This window comes from Scatophagus argus, chromosome 20, assembly GCF_020382885.2.
Source record: "Scatophagus argus isolate fScaArg1 chromosome 20, fScaArg1.pri, whole genome shotgun sequence".
Taxonomy (NCBI): Eukaryota; Metazoa; Chordata; class Actinopteri; family Scatophagidae; genus Scatophagus; species Scatophagus argus.
The window spans coordinates 13,846,456-13,865,670 of record NC_058512.1 but is presented as its reverse complement, the minus strand read 5'-3'; the positions used below and the strand labels follow the sequence as shown (position 1 = coordinate 13,865,670).

At 38.9% G+C, this 19,215-nt stretch overlaps 1 protein-coding gene across 2 annotated transcripts in view; it reads right to left on the bottom strand.

The window, feature by feature from the left end:
- The window catches only part of cntfr (ciliary neurotrophic factor receptor), a 200,473-nt gene that overhangs the window by 8,445 nt on the left and 172,813 nt on the right, over positions 1-19,215 (bottom strand). For both annotated transcript variants that reach the window (XM_046376133.1, XM_046376132.1), the window contains 3 exons: positions 16,840-17,003; positions 1,587-1,655; positions 1,076-1,196 (listed from right to left, as the gene is read on the bottom strand). In XM_046376133.1, the coding sequence (XP_046232089.1) occupies positions 1,076-1,196; positions 1,587-1,655; positions 16,840-17,003 (354 nt within the window). The remainder of the gene's footprint in view (positions 1-1,075; positions 1,197-1,586; positions 1,656-16,839; positions 17,004-19,215) is intronic.

The window sequence follows — 19,215 nt, the reverse complement described above, 5'->3', positions numbered from 1 at the left end:
AACACTTTAGGATTTGGCAAATCGCCCCAATTATAACCTGTCCAGTCATATTCAGTATTTATTTATTCAAAATGTGCACTGTCATTTGTGCCTTGTTATTCCAGTTGGGGAGATGTGCACAGAAGAGGGTTCAGAGCAGGAATGGATGTCTTATTGTTCAGGGATCATCAGAGCGTTGAGAGCTTTCGATTTGACAGGTGAGCCATCCTTGATCTCTGCCACGTGCTGAAGGGTTGTCGACTAGATAATTCCCACAGATAGTGTTTGTCCTCGTGTTCACGCGAGTATTTGCACGTGTGTGTCAGGGGACACACAAAGTATAAAACTCTACAAGGAATATAATGTTAAATTATCATTTCTCAAGCATAACAAAACCTAGAAAGTGCAGTGTTGCTATACTGTAAGTGAGATAATTTGAGTTTGCAGGAGAGACGTGAGCATTTTTAAAAAAGAAGGCGCAGTTTTTCCCTGAGGCAGTATTCAAGCGCTCACATTGATGTGTGTTGATTTGTCTGGAGGCTGCTGGATCTTATATCTTAAGCTGCGATAAAAGTTCAAGGCTATCAAACGCTTATAGTATACTCAATTTAATGATAAAGAAAGCTATTAACCAGACTTAATTTCATACCTAACTGGTTCAGGAAATTTAGTGTGCCGCAGCTGTGGGCACAAAGAACAATGTTAACAACACTGTGGGAATACTATATTACGATCACAATGATTTCTTCAGCTGATCGACTACTACGACCAATCGAAATCAAACGGACAACAAATACTAATGACAAGCCTATCAGGCTCAGCTGCGCTTTCTCTTAAGTGATTCGCAAATGTTAAAATGGTAAAAACAGTTAGCATTATATCTGTTTAAAATCAGCATATTGCCATTGTCACTTCATTGTTTAACACAGGAAAATCTTTGGAGTCTTTGAATGTTCAACTCAAACAACACACATCCAACGTATTTCAGCGATAAATTTTGAACTTATGTAGGGTTAGCTGTCTTCAGTCACCAATTCTGAAAGTGGCCCTTCGGTAAGACTAAGAGGTACAGGCTTTAACTGATGCTGTAACCTACCGGTGGAAAAGTCCACTTCGGTTGTGGAAGTGATCGGCAGAGGATCCTCAATCCAGGGTGTAGCATGGACAGCAACGCTCCAGTCACTCCATGTTCCAATCTCCGTGTCCTTGGCAGCCACCTGTTGAACAAAAGGACAGTAGAAATTAGTCAATTTACGTGTTTCATGGTTGAGTTTGCAGTAGTCTGTCACAATACGAGAATTTTTAACTTTGATACAATACTACTGGAAAAAACAAACAAAAAAAAACATACACTCAACACATGCAAAGACTTTTGTAATAATGTTGAAAATCAGATTGCAAATGCAGATATTGTATTTCCCTAAAGATGTGGCATTGAAAGGTACTGATAGTTGAAAACAACATAAACTTTATTGATTTGAGTTTTGACGATCTGCTGATTTTCCTGCTTGTTTTCCAATTTTGGAAAGAATTTAGATTGGATTTATGGACTGGATTTTTTTCTTAAATGATATGTCAGGTAGAAGTGACAAGACTGGAGATGTTACCTGGATGATGTATTCCTTCCCAGCATAGGCATCAGTGATGGTGTGAGAGGTGCTGTCAGATAGCTCAACCTTAACAGCAAACAGAAGAGAGCAGAGAGTCAGGATCAGGGAGCAGCAGACTTGTGAAAAGGTCACTGAGTTAGAGTATGATTTAAGGTCTATTATATTACCGAAATGTATTTTGGTAGTTGACAAAAGAACATTATTTAGGAATGAAACTGATGTATTTCTGAGCCTATTGTGAATGGGTTCTGTGGCTCCAGGGATATGAAATGTTCCGACATAACAGATTATGAAATTTTTCAGCTAAAAAAAAGGCAGTTATGAGGTCCTAAGTCAACTTTCAGTCTGAAAGTTCAACCCTTCTACCCGTATAGCTCTACCCATAAATTATGTGCTCAGTATAGCAATCCTAGACTGAGTCTTTAATGTTTTATGGTGGGTAGATTCAGCTGTGCCATACAGAATACAATTTTTATTCAGTGCTCATTTATTTACAGCACACCTTTCATCATTATTCTGTGCATTGGTCAAGTCTGTTGCTTTATCCTCGAAATGTTTTGCATTTTGCTGTTGGATTGATTGAACCTTGATGCCCCTGCAGCCTTTAAACTCCACACATACCAACACTCACCACACATGCAAAATAGCAGACATAATTGATGATTATACCAGAAAGCTTTGGCATCAATGCCACATAATTTCATAACACAATATAATGCATGCCAACAATTGAAAGCCTTTTGTGCACACTTTAATTTGCAGAGCGCAACAGAGAATGAACTAAATGTTTGAGTCACGGGGGAGTGCATGAGAGAATGATTTGCTGCCTCTCTGTAATTTACGGTTAGTGTTCTGTGTGTGTGTGTGTGTGAGAGAGAGTGAGATAGAGAAAGAGAGAGAGAGAGAGAGAGAGAGAGAGAGTGTGTTTGTTTGCCTTTAGCTTATGTCTGACAGATTGAGGGAAAAATAAGGAGAATGAGGGTGCTGCCTTTTCTACTCCTGAAGTCGAATTAAATGATTCAGTGACATGCCTGTTGCCTTCTGCAGTCTACCATTACAACAAGACACACACACACACACACACACACACACATTCTCATTCCTCGCTGATTCAAGTTGTTTGTATTGTATACAGTACTACTTTAACAAGTAGTTTATTTATTGTGCTGGCTAGACAATATAAGTACATAAACTGACAATAGACATACTATGTTTCAATATCAACTTGTGAAGTTATCCTGATCACTCTTACTAAATCACAGGCACACTTGAGTTCATTGCAAGTCTGTAAAAATCCCTATACACACAAGCGTAAGCTGTATTGATATATACTGTAGACACACAAACTTAAACATTGTGCATATATTGTAGTTAAAAACCTACAAGGATGTGGGCTGTAGGATGTGGGCACGGGAGATTTATTAGAAAATAGCTCAGTTTACAACTTTGAATTCATTACTTGAAGTGTCTAGAGGTTCAGGACTTAAAGTGGCAAAATTAAATTTTCAACAACAAGTTTTACAACATTTTATACTTGAGCCTTCTTTCACTCTAAACTCATATCTCTCTGTGTTTTGACTTTGTACTTTGAATATCAGTATATCAGAGATAGCACTACTAAATGATCACAAGATTTAGTCAAATTATATTAATTTATAAGTAGAGTGGGTAGTAGTAGTGGGTGATACTTTCAGTCTTCACTTTTTGATTTCTTTCAAAACATAATAATAATAATAATTCATCAAATGATGGAAATGATTGGCCAAAAATACAAAATACGATGAAAAAAGAATTCCTCTTCAAATATTCTTGATGTCTCCAGAGGTGCTCAGAATCGTCTGTGATTTGATCAAAAACGCGTCACGCCACTATCTGATTTTTGCCATCCAACAGCTGTAGTCAAGCCTCCGATTGGAGTTTCCCTTTTAGTTCTTCAGAATGTGAAAATCTGCAGTTGATCTAACACATATTTCCCTTGTTCATCCCCAGCGCCTCTGCCTCCCCTGTCTTCCTGTAATCGCTCTCTCATCACTCATCCGTCTCTGTAAAGTTGACCCTTCTGTTTTCAACTTTGCCTTGATCTTCGCAGCCTCCCTCTGTCTGCTCTAATTCTGTGTCTCTAACCCCTCTGTTTAGAAGGAAGTTCAGGCTTTATCTGCCTAACCAAGCGCTGCATTTACAGGCTTAATTTCATTAGTGGAATGCAATAACAATGTTATCCGAGCGTGTGTGCGTGTTACATGTTCCTGTTGAGTGCTGTGTGTATGTATTTTAGTATATATAGCAATATAGCGAGTGTCCATGTGTGTTAACAGACGTGTGTGCAGCCTTTGAAGCTAAATCTTCCACTGTTTATATGAAATCCAATGAGCCAACCATGTCCAGCTGTAGCTTCTGTCAGCATTCCTTCCTCACACTAATGTTCGTGTGTGTGTGTGTGTGTGTCTTTGTATACTAATGTATATGGTGTGAAGGCTTGGGAAAGTTGGGCCAGACACATGCATCTGTTTGATTCCATGTGTTCATGTAAATCTTGGCATACGCCTTTATATGTTTGCATGTGTGTGAGGGTGTGCTTAACACAACTGTAAAAAAGAAAACACACCTTTCTGAAAATACGCCTCCCTTCATTTCCGTACATTTCCTCATGTTAGTGCACGTCTGGTGTTTGTGTTTGCAAGGCTCAAGTGGAGCTGGAGTTCCTGTGTGTGTGTGTCTGCCTGTGCACATGTATGTGAATATATGTGCAGCAGTATATTGAGTAAACAGCTTGCAGATAAACATTTCCAGAGAGATGGATATGTTGCTGCGCTGCCAAGTGGCTAAACAGGGAGGAGTGAGAGCAACACTTAATATCACGTACTGGAGGGAGGGGGGAGGGAGAGTAGAGATAGATAGATGGAATGACGAGATGCATTTTGGAGAGGCTGCCAAAAAACACTATCAGATCATTCACACTGCAAGACCAAGCCTGTGTGTTGTGGCATATATTTACTTGTTGCTCTGTGTGTGTGTGTGTGTGCGTGTGCATATGTACTTGTTTTTCTTTCCTCGTGGGGACAAAAAACCTGTTTACACAGTAACACATGGGGCCCCACCTTCCTTATGGGGAAAAAAAATGCAAGTCCCCATGGCTAAACGATTAAGGTAAAGGTTGGGATTAGGCAAGTAATAATTATAGTTATGGTTAAAGTAAGTCTCCAGGAAATAAATATAAGTCTGTCATGTGCCTATAGGGCATGAAAACATGTAAACTTTGTGTGTGTGTGTGTATTTATGTTTCACATGTGTCTGTTGGGCTGATGTATTGTATACTAAGCTGTTCAGAGTTGTAAAGAAAAAACAATGGATTTGTGCACTGGTACACATGCATTTCAAGGTGTGTGACTCACCCACACAAACTTACGCACTCATGGACACACACAAAGGAAAGTAGGCATATACACACACAAACACATTGCCACTCATAACACCCAAATATTTACCTTACCATAATCAAGTCCCGATGACTTAGTGTAAATATACTGTACTCTCCAAACCAAAATATATAATATAATAATGATAATAATAAAGGTCCTACACAAATGGATTGACCGCAGAATGGTCCATTTTGAAAGACATGATCACTCAGAACCCTCACTCTGAAGAAACGTCCTCATTTCATGCATAAACACCATATGTCTGCTCCTTGTAAACAGCATATGTGAGCATGAATGTTTGACAATGAACTAGAGAACAAAAGATGTTGGCCTTTTATTATTGCAAGGATTCACATGAGAAGCAGCACACCTGGATTTTCTAACCCCTTGGAACTTGCATCAAAATGCAAACTCATTGTTGTAAAAAGTGCAAAATCTTCACAGCAAAAAACCCAAACCACAGAAGCTATAGTTCTAACACTGAAGAAGTGTTCAAATGGTCTCTTCATAGCCAACACTTTTAACACTAGTTCTTCACTTTGATGATGAGTTTCCCAATAACTGGGGCTCACAGCTCTGCTGGCTAGTTAGCCAGATGGACATTATTATGGATCCCAGAGCTTTTCTTGAAAGACCCATTCTACTCCACCCTGGCATGACTATGAGTTTATGTGTCTTATGTGTTTTTCCTGAGTTGGTCTGTATAACAAGCAGCCAGTGACGTTGCAGAACTCTTCAGCCATCGCAGTCCCTCCTGCCTTCTTCTGCACTTCTTGGGGTGACTTAACTCTCTTAACGCTCTTTGCAATCCAAGTGTCTCAGGAGAGTGGCCAGTCCAGGTGACTGCAGGGCAAGCTGCCAAAGCCAAGTAACATTAAATGTAAGTCTGTTGTTTTTTCAAGCTCGGTGTGCGGGGAGGGACAGCCCGTCCTGTGGACTCCTGGCCTGTGGGCTCTAGCCTAGAGACACAGCTGTGACAGTCAAAGAGGTCAGTACATTTATCGGGGAAACTATAGCTCACAGTTCGCTGTGTCAGCACCACCACCGGCTGTTCATTTTATAAACTTACCACGAGAAAACACAAATACAAACAGAGCTTGACTGTATGCTTGATTCAAACTGTTAACTCACAGTCCTTCAGAATGAACAACAATGACGAAAAGTAAGGATATTTTCAAATAGAGTAAGCCAATCAGAGGCAGGGCAGGGCTGCTCTTTTCAAGAAAACCAGTTATTTTGTATCAGCTAAGTAGATGGCATTAGCAACCTTGTTCAGCTAAATAAATAAAACTGTCACGAAAAGTGTCATGAAATTAAAAGTAACATACTGAAAGGTGTTATTTATGAAATAAAAACAAACTATAAAACTCTGTTCGTATGGAAAAAAAAATGATGCAAGAATAGTATTTTTGGCTTATCATTTCTATAAGACGCCTTTTGACATGTACAGGCTACATGCAGTGCAGAGACTCACTCATGACAGTGAGGACAGGAGAGCAAGAATCTCTTGGTCAGTGAACTTCATAAGGAAAGTATATGTCACTGTAATGTAGAGTATATCTCTATACCTGATACAGATACAGAAAGTCTCTCTCTCTCTCTCTCTCTCTCTCTGTCTCTCTCTCATTAAAAAGTACAACGTAATAACTGTATGTATTAAAGTATATTTTAATTATCTTAGAATATTGCTGTGTTTTTTGTGCCAAGACAAAAAAGTGGGGAAAATGAGGAAAAGAAGTTTGAGTGAAGAGAATTCACTCACTCACACACACACACACACCAAGAGCCTCTCCACAAATCCAGACAATGCGAGGGGCAGAGAGAGGAGACATGAACATTCCTCAGGGATTGCATAAGGAACTGAGAGAAAAAGAAGTGACCCTTTAATTTTCACACATCCGATTTTTTCACTTCTTTCCTTTCTTCCTTTCTGTTCTTCTCTTCTCTCCTCACACTCTTTTTTTATCCTCTCATACCTCCTATAACAGCCTTTCTTGTGCCTTCTTTAATCATTTTTCTATCTTGTTCTTGTGTTTACTGTTGCCTCAAATAACTTTCCCTCTTGGATCAATAAAGTTTCATCTTTTCTAATCAAATATACATTGACTGTGATGTTTTGGAAATTAAAAGAAAGGAAGAAACTCGAGCTGATCCCTGGGATAACCACCTATGACAGGTCAAAATAGGGGTTCCAATAAAATTAAATTCTATATTTTAATTATAGCTTGCATTGGGGGATAATACTTGTCTGTGTGCACATAAGTTTTGGGATAAAGCATCATGCATGCAGGTTAGAAGAGGGAAATATGCTGAAATAAGCAAAGCTGTTGGGAGAAAAGAGGGAAAACATACTGAGGGAGCAAGAAGAGTAGACAGACAGAATAAGGAAAAATGGAGAGGCTTGGAAAAGAGAGAAAAACAGAGATGCAAAAAACAGTCAGAGAAAGCAAAAGAGAGAAGGAAAAGCAGAGATAGGGAGACATGGAGAGAATTGGCGTCGGTGGTCAGATCTAATCCACTGAGCATGTCTGTTGTCCTGGAAAGGAAACCCAATTATATGGCACTTCCACTGGCCCGATGGCGCTCTGTGTGCGCACGTGTGTGTGTGTGTGTGCGCGCACACACTGAGAAGGTTGGTCTCATTAGGCTGACTGACAGCTCCCATTTTTCCGGCGTGCACTCCTTCCATTTGAGAACACACACACACATGCACACACAGAAACCAAATACAGGGGTAATTTCTCAGACAGAATTTCCCTCTGCAAAGCCCCAATCGCCATAGCGGCAATTACTGTAAAAGAAAAGCCCCAAGCCAGTCAAAAAATCCCAACCTTCACCTTGCATCCTTGAAAGCATGTGGAAGTTTCAACAACGCAGCGGTGGAGATGTCTCGACATTAACTCCAGTTTATGCCGCCATGAAAAATGTCAAAACGTGAACGTGTCGTGAAAGATAAGATTCGAATCAAAATTAATTTTCTTCCTCCTTCTTCCTCTTCTGTAACAACTGTGAAAACTTATATAGATAGATGAGCAAATGAGACTTATTTTACCCATGCATTAAGGGCTGTGGTTAAAATAAATAAATATATAAATAAAAAGATGGCTAAAACAATAAACTTGTCCCACATGAGACTAGATATACCACACCGGAACCACTACAATCATGTATCATCATAAATATATTATTATTATATATTAATTACTCTAATCAATAGTAGTAGTAGTAGTAGTGTTTATTTGGTGCGAGGTTGTGAGATGCAAATCATCATGGATGAGTAAATAACAATCAGCAATCAGCACAGCTCTAGTTAGGAAGTGCTGTGAGTTTCACGAGCCTTGCTCAAGCTGTCACACCTTCAACGCCTCTCTTGTCTGCCAATGTCCTTCTTTATCATTACCTTCTGTGTATACAAAGGGCATTCATTGCGAAAACTGGGCTAGTCAATATCCACCTGACAATGATGACGAGTTCCAAAAAGTTAACTAGCATTCAGATAAGCAGCCCAGATCAGTGCCTGGTCTTAACCACTACTTTACTTACTTTACTATTTTACTATTTGTAGCCTATTGCAAACTTTGCTGTCATTAGCCTGCGAACACTGAGAATTGAGAGTGGAGGGGGTGCGTGCTGGGCAAATCATTGGAGGTGGGAAGGTGAGTTTGTGTTGTGTTCTGGGCTGTCATACTCAGTAAATGAAGGAGTTGAATTTGACTCTTTTAACCTTTAAAACTGCACAAGGATAGGTGGGTGAATATCATAGAAAGGTTAGTAAAACTATTTCTTTTTTTATTATTTAAAGCCCACTACATTCCACAGAAAAGATAAGAAAAGACCAAAGAAAAAAAAGTCCAAATACTCTTGGTGACCTGCCCTGCCTGTACTCTGCTTCTTGAGTGTGAGTTGGGGTAGCTTTCAAATCTCTCCTGACCCTGCACAGGACAAGTGGGTATAGACAGTGCGTCTATGGATGAATGAGTTTTCTTCACTTTTGTCAATGAGTTCTGCCTTTACATAGTTTCTTTATCCTGAGAGCATTGCAAACACTATACAAATTCTAACATTAACCCACTCACACACATTCATACACCACTGAATTGCAAACGAGAAAGAAGACTTGAGGTACACTGCCATCAAGGATCATTTAACTTTGCAACTACCAGACCTCTACCCTCTCCCAAGACTGCCTGAGACACTTTCACTTAGTCAGTGCTCCATTTAGCTCTGACAATTGACTTTGCTCAGACGAAATTAGAATACATTTGTCTGAAATTTGATTTATAAATTGTCTTTTTATCACTCAATTAGACTTGGACTGGAAGTTATTCAATTCTGTGAGTTTTGCTGCTACTTTTTAAAGCTTTGAATATTATGTTGTGTTCAAGTGCTGGACAGAAAGTCTGGCATCTGGGATTTCTAAGTGGCTGCTAAATCATTTGCTGTTTTGTCGGATAATCAGTACCGCTGCTGAGCAAGCTCACCGCGGTTATTTCTACTCAGCACTCTTTGAGGCTGCCTCCTCATTTGAATCATTTGTCAGGAAGCCTCAAATCGAATAACCAGTCTCTCACTCAAATCACCAGATGGACATTTTTTAAAATGTCCCCCTTGTGCTGCTGCCCACAGAACGATGCATGATAAAGATGGAGCTGACAGAACATGATGAGTGGTGAAACTGCTGTACGCCAGCTGAACCACAAGTCTCCAAAGAGAGTGGTGCTGCCCAATGGCAGCTGGCAATGCTCATCAGAAGTTGTTGCCTTTGGGTCAAAAAAAAAAAAAAAAAAAAAAAAAGAAGAAAAGAAAGTTTTGAAAAGTTTTTCAAAAAAGATCTCCCTTTAACATGCACTTTGGGAAAGTTAAAGACAACCAGTACTGACAATATTTCTTAGGAACACTATTTTTTAGAAAGACCAACATATTTTCCCATGGTTTCTGTTTGTTTAAGTACAGTTAATGATGTGGATCAAAATTTAAGTTACTGATTCAACACAATGAACACATGCCATAGTTAGGCTTGTATTGACTGTTTTAAAATCTCTTCTGTACTGGGTTCACATTTTATTGGGGGGCAAACAAAGCTTTTTTTGACAAATCTTAACAAGCTTTGGCACATTTTGCACATTTCATTTAGTGACTGTAATGTTCATTGGGTCAGAACTTTATTAACCATGAAACACAATATAAACACAAAAAGTACCCCAAGATGAAGTCTAGACAGGGTATGTGTTTGTCCTGACATCTCAGAGCAGATATTAGTGTGTGTATACCAGCCCAAGGATTGACATGGCGTTATAGAAATCAATAGAGACAGAGGAGAGGGCAGTGCCCCCATTCATCTTCATTCACCCCTACAAAGTAAGATGTCCAAAACAACACGGATAGAAAATATATATATCCCGACTGGGAAACACACAAATGGGAGAACTCTATCTCGGCTGGTTGATATACAGTATGAAAACTTTCTTTTATCATCGTGTCTCACGGAGAGAGAGCAACCTCTTCTGTATTAGTCTTGTTTTCTGTTTCTGCCAACCCCCCATATCACTCATCTGATTTTCTATTTCTAAGAGTTAGAACAAAACACAATTTTATTAAGAGGATGTACTGAGTGTTTATATTCTCATTAGGACTAAAAGCAGACACGGTTTTTGAGAGCCCAACCTAAAGGCCAGCCTAAGCCTAAATAACAGTATGCATCTATGTGTGTGTGTTTATGTAAATGTAAAGCATATAGTTCAACTTTAATGTATTTTGACATAAGAGCTAAATGATGGCAACTTTCATACGTGACAGGAGTGAATGTGTCCTCTCTCTCTATATATCTGTGTGTGTGTGTGTTTGTGTGCGTTAGAAAGGCATTTGATAAATGATCTGTCTCTAGCAGTGTCCTTTAGATGGGATGTTTTTCCCAAACAAGGTCTAAACATTTATCATGTGCACCCATAGATACAAATGGATGACTTGAGGGACGGATGGTTAGATAGCTGGCTTAATGCACGGAAGGAATGATGGGTGAATGGATGAATGAGTGGGTGATGGTGAAAAGGACGTGAAGGGTGCAAAGGAAACAAGGAGGTAGGAGCAACAGGGAGATAGTCAGACGAGGAGGAGGAGAGAAAGATGAAAAGGAGGGAATCAGAGGCACTGCTTAGTTTTCATGATGTTCAGTGTCAGATCAAGTTGAGTAACCTCTTGCTCAGCATCAATCTCTGCTTTTCCTTTGCCATTATAATAATGTTACTCACAAAAACACACAGGGCTTATACATGCAGATATCCACCACACACACACACACACACACACACACACACACAAGCATGAAAAGTGTAGAAAATCTAACTAAACAGGAGCATGCACAGAAAATCACACACACACACAAATGCGCAAACACATGCATACAGTATATCTAGATAAATCTACTTACGATTACACACACAGCTTCTGGCTCTCTATTGATTCATCTGAGTGCTCGCAGGATGAGAGTGATTTTTGGCAAACATACAAAGATCACTATGACATGGGGTTGAGAGAGAAAGACAGTGTGTTGCTGGTACAAAAGAAGAATGATAGGGAGGTAAAGCAATATTGACAACAAAAAAGAAGAAATGAGAAGAGAGAGGAGCGAAGGGGGAATGCAAACGGGAGAGACTGATAAGAGGGAGAAAAAGTGACAAAGACGGTGGGGTGGGGTGAGAATGAGAGAGATGGATGGCAGAGGGAGGATGCAGCAAGTCAGACAGAAGGACAAAGAAGAAAAAAATGTGGGATAAATAAATGACTGAAAGGCTAAGCTGTGTAGGCCAAGTGGACTCAGATAAAAGGAGGAAGAATTTTAAGTCCCTTCTATGGTCCAGCTGCTTCATTTATTGTGTTCCTTTTCATGTCTCTTACAACATGAACATTTCATCATTTGTACTTTTCTGCCCCCTATTGTGTATGTACATATACATATACAGTACAGCTCACCAGCAGACCCAGAAGGCAAGAGGTGAGAATGCAAGCCAAGTATTTTGCAAAACAAACAGACAAAAAAAAAAAAAAGAAGAACCCATAAAGAAGAACCCGTCTCCAATGCTGCATAACATGTACCATAAATCACTGCAGGGGGATATTCCTTCACCAAACAGCCCTACTTGTTTCACTAAATTTTCACAAATAAGTGCTGGTATAAAAATGTAGTGGATTTTTTTATTTACTTTTTTTTTTTTGCATGAACTCTGTGCATGCGTTGAATATCTGTGATCATCTGTATCTGTGTGTGTTCACTTTCACATGCGTGTAAGAGCATTTGGATAGCTTTCGCATGTATATTAATATTTGTAATACGAGGGATAAGAATATGTATGCTTGTGAGCGTGTTTCTGTGCACATGTATTCATCTATATGCACACCAGCATGTAACAGTGTATAGTGCATTTGTGTGTGCATGTGCAAATGTTAATTTGTGTCTGTGTATCAGTGTTTCAGTAAATGAGAGCGTCTGCATGGAAATGTGTGTGTTTTCAGCTGACTAGAGTTCAGCATCATCCCCTAAGGGCAATTACAGAATAGCAGATGCAGTTTCATGCCACGAAGAGAATATTGAGCAATCTAAAATTGTTCTTATCACAGTTACTGGACCATTGCTTTAATTGCAGCGAGAGTTTGAGTTCATGTCTCAGAGAAGGGAGCGTGAGGGTCGGTCGGAAACAATGCAACACAAGGCCATGGGAAACAAAACAATTCCCTCAGTATTTACAGTACAGACATACCGATCACATGCTGTGATTTTCTTGCCTTGTCTTTGATAATTACTCTCAGTTATAGATTATGACAGAGACATAATGTGAGGAATGGCAAAAGTAACAATAAAACAGCCTCAGTTCTGAATGACAGAACTCTGGGCTACAATATGATGTTTTATACTCGTTTAAGGTGCAGCAAACAACAAGCAATGATGCACGCCAAGTTTAGTGTTCAGCATAAAGTTATTCTACCAGACGCCAATGCAAAAAGTAACTACTAACTCAATAAAAAGCCAATGCAGTAATGTTCTAAAGCAATTTATTATACTTTATATGAACTTTTTTGGCAAAGACACAATGCTTGTGTCTATGTTTTGCTTTCTTTTATGTGATCAGTTTTAAGGGCTTTAAGGACACAAAAGCACACCTGACAACATCCTAAAATAGTATCTTTTCCAGCTGAATGACATGCTAAAAATCAAACTCGCACTTGCAGGATGTCAGACTGCAAATCACTCAGCGAATCAGTATGAGGATTGCTCTGCCTGTTTTGCTGTTCCATCTGTGGTTATGTCTGTTACTTACAGGTAAACATCTATGTTGCCCTGTTCTAATGGTTGTATTTCAGCCTGAAGTCTCTCCCTCTGTCTATTTCGCTGATTCAGAGTCTATTTTGTGGCTTAACATATTCCAGATATTGTCATTCCTCTCGCATTTCTTCCCTTGAACCATTCATTTATCTTCCTTCAACCTGAAACACCTTGCAACCGATAGCTTCGAAAACTTCACTTTCAAAGTTTCTTCCAGTGCTCCATTTTCTTCGAGTCTCTCATGCTTTCATCCATTATTTGAGGCTGACAATGCTCAAAACATTTAATCATGCTCCTATCCACATATTTATATCCAACAATCTGTTCTTCTTTCAGTTTTAATCTGCCTTATGTGCTTTATTTAACATTACATCTTTTTCAAATGCAGTGAGCACTTACCTTTTGTCAATCATCTTTTTCACCCCTTGAATTAAATCCAAATTCTCTTGTATCCACGAATGTCTGTCCTATTCACCGCTTCTTTCTCTTGCAACAACCAAAGTCTGATATTCATTAACATTTTTTTCCTTCTCTCATGCACTCCATTCATCTCTACTTCAAAACTTTTCTCCATTCCTTCTGTCTGAATCTCCATCACTCAGAATATCTGGGCTAGTCATCCCTTCATTCCTCAGCAGGATGGATGGTTTCCTCTAAAGATCAGTCTGATCACACGACCCCTTTTATTTCTGACTCAAAACACATTTCAAAACATTTCATGTGAAACCTCTGCTGTGGAACCACATTAAAGGTAAATTCCTGAGCAATACTAACCACTTCAATTAGTATTCAAATTTTGGGGCTATAATTATTGAAGTATATATGGAGCCAATAAGCAGTGCATCTTATTTTAGCAACCTCATTAAATTCCACTTAATGATTTATGTCACAGCTTGATTGACTCAAATGTTTTCTGTAACCATGTGCCACTATGGGCAATCAATAAACATATGATTTACAGTGTATTCAGCCATGATAAGGTCTAATGAGACTAGCTAATGACAAGTTACCGCAATCAACAGAAAGTGTTCTAAAACAGCACCGATATTGCCTGTGCTTGTGCAGTCACTGGCATGCTGGGTTTCTTCACAGGTATTCAAGAAGGGTATGGCTGACATGATGTACCGGTGGTAACTGGATTTCAAACGACATGTATATGCCCAAATAGTTCTAAGACCCTGACAGACACGGGCAGATGACAAAATGTATGTTGCAGATACACAGAATTGGAGAATGTAATTTGTACTTTAATCATACCATCATACCAAATGTTCTATTTAACTCTTTGTCACAACAGCTGTCACTGAGCACAGCACCAAGCCATTTGGATGGATTGATTGGTTGATAAATAAATGATACACTGAAATGACAATGTTTTATCTGCTGGATGCCTCCTTTCTTTAGAAAACTGAGATTAGATTTCTTTAGAAACTGACCTGTTGCAAGACTATTTATGAAACAAGTTGGTGTGATCTTCGCAGTTCTCAAATCTGTCCAATTATACACATTAATGAATTACTTTCCGTTAGCTGTTAACCAACACCTAATATAAATGTAACCATAAAGTGGTCGCAAGTCCGGTGGTGGTGGTTCAGATACTCCCCATTCTGAAAACCACAGTCACTGCTACAAAAATGAAAACCATGACCACAGAGACATTCATCAAAGACCACTGCAAAAACGGAAAACCCTTCAATTTTCAGCTGTCATCAACTGTATTTATGTAATTTTTAAATAATGTGTTCTTGCCCAATCCAAATATTGACTTAAAGCTTTCCTACCTTTCAGGTTACACACCAGTTCACATATTGATTGATTGGTGGTGAAGGCGAGAAAGGAAACTGAGAGTATCTGTCAGGTTAAATCAAAGATTTATTCCACAAAGATCTGAGGTGTTATTATAACTTCCTTCTTTCCAACTGGTGTGAGCGTGTATGTGTGTGTGAGAAACACATGGAGAAAGGAAGAGAGATTGATGGTGCATGTGTGTAGATGCAGCACGTCTTTACATGTGTGATTTTGTGGCTGAACCTTTGTGCACAGAGGTACCTTTAGTGAATGTATACACAAGTACATACACGACATTATATACTTTGTGAGCAGTGTCTGAATAACTAAAACTTAATGTGTCCTATTGCTCTATTACTTAATTATTTCTTTATTAATTAATCAACAGTGAGCTCGAAGTTCATCGCCACCTCAAAGCAGACTAATTCGGAGTATTAAAAACAAGGATGTCTTGTGGTTTCACTCATCTCAGATGCATTTAAATCTTTAGTTCAACTTCGTCTGAACTGAAAGACATAGGAAAGATGAGAAAATAGAGATTAACAAGTAGGAAGAGATGAAAATATTGACATATGGAAGTAATGACAGAGCCACTTGTAAAGAATATATACAGGGATTAAAAAGTGATAGAAAGACTGGGAAAAAAAATATGTGTTGGTCTATAATTCATATGTGTATACATGTGTTTCCATGTGAGGATCCATAACCCAAATTCTTGGAACAACACCTTTGCAGTCCATTGACTTGCACAATTATTGTATTTGGTAGAAGAAGCCTTCATACCAGGATTCCTATAGTGGACACATGTGCTTTTACTATACAAAGCCCTGAGGGAACTGAACCCACATGACATAGTCAGATACAGTAACATACAGCAAAGAAGCTGAATGATTATGTCTGTTGTGATAGGGATCAAATTCAGACAGCCACAGGTTGGATCATTTCATTTCATTTATAATCGCTAAGTGTTCTCAGAGGCATCTTTCTCAACAAAGAACCATTTTTCCTGTCCTTTTTATCTTAAAAAATCCCTATGTTTAATTTGCTTTGGGTAATACTGGTGATCATGCAGAAGAATAAAAGTAGGGTTTGTTTCAATAGTAGCCTAAAGAAATGTGTGCTAAACTGGGATGATTATTGCCAAAAGACAATCACTGCTCCTTCCAGGAAATTTGCCATTTCCTTTCGAGAAACATTTTTGCAGTGAGGTGAAACTTAATCTGCAGTATGAAGGAAGGCCAGTCTTACCCTTTTAGGAAACCACTTTCTGAAAAGAATTTACCAAATACTCTAACAGGTGTTTTATTGTTGAATTACAGCTTTTGGTAATGGAGATGTACTGTATCTGGACTAATACTCTTGGCCATTTATGTTATAACTCAAATTATTTTTGGTTTATGCAATAGTCATTACATGTGTCAAACAGATTGTTTTAAGGACAAGCTCCAGAACAAATTGAGATTCTTCTAACTATGTGTGATTAATGTCCACATCTTCAGTTTTCACTTGAGTTATGCAGTGAAACTCAAGCATATGATTTGCTGGCTCCACTGGATAAAACATTTTCCCATGCTTATTCTGATGGCATTTTGACTGCTTTTAAATTATTTAACAGTAAAATGCAAATAAATCTAGATGAAATAATAACAGAGCTATAATGTCAAACTTTGGGGTTATGTGAACTCCGTTTCCCCCTCACACACACTTGCACAGCAGTTCTACTCACGTGCTGCCACTGCTCTCGGATGAGTGGTCGGTATCGAAGGAAGTATTTCAGAGGGAAGTTGTCAATGTCGGGCCAGGTGGCAGGGCTATGCCAGGTCACTTCCAGCCTTTTAGCATTGAAACGGACTGGGGTTGCTGTCACGCGCTCTGGAGGGTCTGGTTTGACTGTGAGGGTGAATGAGAGCAATTGGTTAAAACAATGTCCCAACAATTTAATTCAAAAAGGCAAGATTACTTTTTATCTGTGGCACTACTTAATCTTTGGAAACCATTGTGTGATGTCTTCTGTCGCTCCTGAACTATTGTTTAGCTAGCACCATTGACGCTGCCCCTTAGTTACAATGTTAATGCTGTAAGCAGTAGATCGCTACATACTAGATACCAAACAGTGTTTTGTTTTAAGCACATTTCTTTTTGCCTAGCCAATTTGTAATTGTACTCTTCTGGAAACTGAAAAATACAAGATATTCTTTTCTTGCCCATCTCTCAGGTCAAGTAGTGGTCCAAAAAAAGCCAACAAGATTTCAAGCTGAGCAACATTTTCATTGCACCCCTGTACTCCGTGGACATCCATCCAAAGCTATCACTGCACACCACAAACACAATGAAGGAGGCAGAACGCCCAAAAAATGATAATGTCAATATGCCTTTAGGCTTGAGAATTGTTATATTTGACAGAAAACCTGCAATCTCAATTGGGGGCATGGAGATTCAAACATGAGGGGAGAAAAAGTCAAATAAAAGAGCAGGAAGCATGATCCAGACCATCTGAAGTTTGACTTGTCAGCATAACCCATTCTCTAATGTATTGACTTTGACCATTATTTTTGATCGAAATTGGTCCCCAAAGGTCAACATCTACCCCAGTGGAAAATAAACAGAGGTGGGATGAGGATGAAATTTGTTAGTATATCAGTGAGAGAAGGCAGTAAGGACAAAGACAGAAGCTGGGAAAGTTGGAGAGAACACATACGCCTTTTCATCAGTCCTTGATGAAAAGGCGTGTAAAAATGTTGTGTTTCTGAATACACGTCCACGGAGAAAGACATGCAGACAGAAAGATAGAGAGAATTCAATTACTTGCTTTTCAGAAGATATTGAATAACCCAGTCTTTGTTAGATCACTCCCACTAGGGAACTCACTGGCCTGCCACTTTAGCTACATAAAACCCCTTCTAAGCAAGATACACACGACACTAAAATAGGAAATGGATAATGGCAATTACAAGCTAAACTTCTGATAACACAGTTCCAGAAAATGAAAACAACTTAGTTAGAAAGGAGCACATACAGAAAGTCATGTAATCAGACAGGCTATCTCCCTTGTTAATGTGACCCTCATAGTAGTAATGATTAAAAATATGAAAAGAAGGACAGAGAAAATAAGAGACTGATAAAAGCAAACAGACAGCTTTCTATCTTTAAAAAAGATGTGAACTTCATTTTGACCTTTGAGCAAATGTGTAAGCAAGATGAAATAGGAATGAAGAAAGAAAAAGAGAGAGAAAAGGGCATACAGGTATCATTGTCAAGAACTTTCTTGTGCACATTTGCAAACCAGTAACAAATAAATTATTGATAAGAAATAGCGTATTGTAATGAGGTGATACGAGAAAAACACTGTTACACTTACAGTGGTATGAAAAAGTTTGGGCACCCCTGATCATTTTCAGGATTTTCCTTTATAAATCATTGGTTGTTCGGATCAGCAATTTCAGTTAAATATATCATATAGCAGACAAACACAGTGATATTTCAGAAGTGAAATGAAGTTTATAGGATTAACAGAAAGTGTGCAATAATTACTTAAACAACATTAGGCAGGTGCATAAATTTGGGCACCACAACAGAAAAATGACATCAATATTTCGTAGATCCTCCTTTTGCAGAAATAACAGCCTCTAAACGCTTCCTATAGCTTCCAATGAGGGTCTGGAGTCTGGTTGAAGGTATTTTTGACCATTCTTCTTTACAAAAAATCTCCAGTTCAGTCAGGTTTGATGGTTTCCGAGCATGGACAGCCCGCTTTAAATCACACCACAGATTTTCAATAATGTTCAGGTCTGGGGACTGAGATGGCCATTCCAGAACGTTGTAGTTGTTCCTCTGCATGAATGCCTTTGTAGAGTTTGAGCAGTGTTTGGGGTCGTTGTCTTGTTGAAGTATCCAGCCCCGGCGCAACTTCAACTTTGTCACTGATTCTTGAACATTGTTGGCAAGAATCTGCTGATACTGACTGGAATCCATGCGACCTTCAACTTTTACAAGATTGCCAGTACCTGCACTGGCCACACAGCCCCACAGAATGATGGAACCACCACCAAATTTTACTGTGGGTAGCAAGTGTTTGTCTTGGAATGCTGTGTTCTTCTTCCGC